The sequence below is a fragment of the Salvia splendens genome, chromosome 18, assembly GCF_004379255.2.
Source record: "Salvia splendens isolate huo1 chromosome 18, SspV2, whole genome shotgun sequence".
Taxonomy (NCBI): Eukaryota; Viridiplantae; Streptophyta; class Magnoliopsida; order Lamiales; family Lamiaceae; genus Salvia; species Salvia splendens.
In genome coordinates this window covers 19,390,529-19,394,404 of record NC_056049.1, presented here as the reverse complement: position 1 = coordinate 19,394,404, position 3,876 = coordinate 19,390,529, and the positions used below count along the sequence as shown (strand labels likewise).

The 3,876-nt window shown below is 44.9% G+C and overlaps 1 protein-coding gene across 2 annotated transcripts; it reads left to right on the top strand.

Annotated features, from left to right (window-relative positions):
- Nucleotides 1–320: 320 nt before the first annotated feature.
- Nucleotides 321–3,663, top strand: LOC121776404 (enoyl-CoA delta isomerase 2, peroxisomal-like). 2 transcript variants are annotated; one of them, XM_042173581.1, is made up of 3 exons: nucleotides 321–962; nucleotides 3,307–3,400; nucleotides 3,568–3,663. In XM_042173581.1, exons 1-2 carry the CDS (start codon nucleotides 351–353, stop codon nucleotides 3,394–3,396), a joined length of 702 nt encoding a protein of 233 aa, XP_042029515.1. In that variant the 5' UTR covers nucleotides 321–350; the 3' UTR covers nucleotides 3,397–3,400; nucleotides 3,568–3,663. The 2 variants fall into 2 exon arrangements, with proteins under 2 accessions (XP_042029515.1, XP_042029514.1); XM_042173580.1 differs by lacking the exon at nucleotides 3,568–3,663 and having other exon boundaries at nucleotides 3,307–3,418.
- Nucleotides 3,664–3,876: the final 213 nt, after the last annotated feature.

Sequence of the window (3,876 nt, the reverse complement as noted above, 5' to 3'; positions counted from 1 at the left end):
GAGGAAGCCGACTCCGACACCGAGTAGACGGTGCCGGAGTTTTATAGTTGTATTTTTTTTAATTATTCATTGTATAATTATACCGGTTTGCAATACAATGAATATTCGGCCCAATTACCTCGTATTCTAGTTATTTACACTGCGATTATTTAAATTACACTTGATTGAAACTAAAAATATTTAAAAATAAAAATTGATTATAAAATATGGGGCTATTGGAGGTGTCCACTATAGTGGCGGAAATAGAATTTTGGGGCTATGAACAACAAGATTGGGGCTATGGACAAAAACTGGGGCGGGGCTATTAGGCGTGTCCGCCTTATAGTGGACCCTCTTATCCTACGCGCAGCATGTGTACGTTAGAGAAGCGTGGAAGTATTTTCTTCCTCACGCTAACCGGCGCCTCCAAGAAAGACCAGGAGCACCGCCTCAACCCTACGCTCATCGCCGCCATCCGCGCGGCGCTATCCGAAGTCAGATCGCAAGCCGTCCCCGGATCGGCGCTCGTCACTCAAGCCGAAGGCCGATTCTTCTCCAACGGCTTCGACCTCCGCCACGCGCAGGCCGTCGCCGCTGACGCGGCGGCGGCGGAGGTCATCAACATGGTGAATCTGTTCCGAGGCGTCGTCTCCGACCTCCTCTCGCTCCCTATGCCGACCGTCGCCGCCGTGACCGGACATGCGGCGGCGGCAGGGCTGATCCTCGCGATTAGCCACGACTACGTCGTGATGACGAAATCGAGAGCGGTGCTGTATCTGAGCGAGCTCGATATCGGCATGAGCCTGCCGGATTACTTCACGGCTCTGATCAAGGGGAAAGTAGGCTCCAGCGCAGCGAGGCGGGGATTGGCGCTCCGCGCGGCGAAGATCGGGGCCGATGCGGCGTACGATTCCGTGGAGGAGATGGCGGCTGCGGCGGTGCAGACGGCGGAGGAATTGGGGAAGAAGGAGTGGAGCGGCGAAGTGTTAAGGATGAAGTTCCTTAACTCGTAGATTTTACGTCGAACGTCGCGGGAGCTTTTGCCCGTCGATCAATCCGGCGTCAAAATTAGGGTTTTGTGCATTTTGCACGTTTGAAAGGAAAGAGAATAAGAGAAAATAAAATAGAAGGATAATTGATATTTCTTGAATGAATAATATGAATAACAATGTCCACTATTTATAATAGTGGATACTAACTTAATGAACAAGACAAAAGATATTAAAAAGATATGCAAATCCATAATTAACTAACTAAATAATAATAATAATAATAATAATAATAATAATCGTATCAACTCCCCCACGGTTGAAATCCACCTTGTCCTCAAGGTGAGCACCATGAAGCAACAATGAGTGTCGAGGAATCTTCCTGGGTCAAACATACACCGAATAGTTGAGCGTCTCCCTGCATCACCTCCATAAAAAATCATCAAAGGATGACTATTGTGGTTGCCAAAATTCATCGTTAAAATGGGAAGCTTGTCCACGCGTCCCAGAATGCTCAAACACGACGTGTCCTTGCCCGGAGGAATCCACCGTTTATCACCGTCAAGCGATCTTGGTCGATGATTCATTCTTGCAACATCACCATCAATTGGATTCGCGCCATCATTAAAACCTATATCATCCAAATTGTGAAATTTCTCTGTAACTCTACTCTTGCCGAGAGAAGAACTAAAGCAGTCGCGTTTCACACCCTCTGAAATCCCCAATTTTATAGAACCGGGGAAAACAAGTACAAAATGAGGGATCGATGTTGGAATGGTATTGGAGTCGCCCGACTGAGATATCACGGCTAGTGGGAGTGGGTCATCGTCTAACAATTCGCCCTCATCTCCATTGATATCGGGGCTGCACGAAGGAGCTGGCGGGGGCAGATTCGTGGACGAGACAGCAGTTGTAGCGGCCAATGGGGCGGCTGTGCGGAGATGGCTCGTCGGCCTCATTGCGGCGTGTGGATAACCCAGGCAACGTTCACGTGAATCCATCTGAGACCCCAATTCCCTGACAATAGCAATCAAACGCTCGAGCTGTGAAGCCAAGTCAGCCACCGTTAGGCTTGGTTCAGACTCCGGTGTCACTGGATCACGTGGCATGTCGAGAGGCTCCATATGGCCGACATCATTAGTCGTTGGGAGACATTGCCAATCCGGTTGATCGGGAGTTTGCGGATATAACAACGACGGTTGATCATAGGTCGAAGAACTCTGCTGCGTGCGCACCCATGGCGGGTCCCAGCAAGTGGGCTGTCTGAGCGCGGTGTGGTGTGGCTGCTGAGGCGGTTGATGAGGCTGAGAGTATCCATGCTGCGTGCACAACCTTGGCGAGTCCCAACAAGAGGGTGGTGGAGAGTACAAATCTGGCTCGTAGGACGATGGTTGCTGATACGCAGTTTCTTGGCGCAGCCATGGCGGGTCCCAGGAAGTGGGTTGACGGGCTTGGTAGGGATGGTGTTGTGGGTGGAGTCTCCCATCATGTGGATATGGATATGATGGTTGTTGATCTAACGCTCTGATCGGATGGAGCAGAGGTTGAGATACGGGCTGCCATGGGTGGTAATCCGCCTGCCGGAGTTGATATCCGGTGTAGCTGTACGACATGTAGACAGCGATTCGGAGGAAGAGATCACGATGAAAGCACCAATTGTTAAGGATGAAGTTCCTTAACTCGTAGATTTTACGTCGAACGTCGCGGGAGCTTTTGCCCGTCGATCAATCCGGCGTCAAAATTAGGGTTTTGTGCGTTTTGCACGTTTGAAAGGAAAGAGAATAAGAGAAAATAAAATAGAAGGATAATTGATATTTCTTGAATGAATAATATGAATAACAATGTCCACTATTTATAATAGTGGATACTAACTTAATGAACAAGACAAAAGATATTAAAAAGATATGCAAATCCATAATTAACTAACTAAATAATAATAATAATAATAATAATAATAATAATAATAATAATAATCGTATCAACTCCCCCACGGTTGAAATCCACCTTGTCCTCAAGGTGAGCACCATGAAGCAACAATGAGTGTCGAGGAATCTTCCTGGGTCAAACATACACCGAATAGTTGAGCGTCTCCCTGCATCACCTCCATAAAAAATCATCAAAGGATGACTATTGTGGTTGCCAAAATTCATCGTTAAAATGGGAAGCTTGTTCACGCGTCCCAGAATGCTCAAACACGACGTGTCCTTGCCCGGAGGAATCCACCGTTTATAATAGTGGATACTAACTTAATGAACAAAACAAAAGATATGAAAAAGATATGCAAATCAATAATTAACTAACTAAATAATAATAATAATAATAATAATCGTATCACGAAGCGTACGCGGAGATTAGGAAGTCTCTGTATCCAGATGTTTGCGGTTTGTTAGGATTGGAAGAGAAGACTGTGTTTCCATCTAAGCTTTGACAAGGTAAACAATCATAAGAATTTCGCGAGATCAAATGGTTGATTATTATAGCATGATAATCGACTGATTATTATACTGGATTTAGATTTACGTTTTGGTGTTGTTTCTGCAATTCAAAGCGTTTTTTTGGATTCAAAACGAATATATTAATTCCTCTTTTGCCAATGCAGACTCTGAAAATTAAATACAGCGGGGCTGGATAATATCTTTTACGGAGTACTATCTTTTACCCGTATCTTTTTGAATTAATATACACGCTATTAGTAGTCCTTTTCTTTCGATTTTATCCTACGCGACAATCCCAAATAATTTATTCGTGGCGTTCGGTTTTCCAGATAAAATAATACGAAAATATAATCTAGGATTGAGTTGTGAGACTATTTTAGTTATAGGAGGTTAGCTATGACCAATTATCTCATGATTATCCATATAGGATTAAGTTGTGGGATTGAATCAAACACATTACATATTTAATTTGA

Bases quoted from the DNA above. Each gene is read 5' to 3' on its own strand.
- LOC121776404 (XM_042173581.1), top strand. From the start codon at position 351: ATGTGTACGTTAGAGAAGCGTGGAAGTATTTTCTTCCTCACGCTAACC. The intron at 963-3,306 runs GTGTTAAGGATG...TCGTATCACGAA, and splicing joins AGAAGGAGTGGAGCGGCGAA to GCGTACGCGGAGATTAGGAA.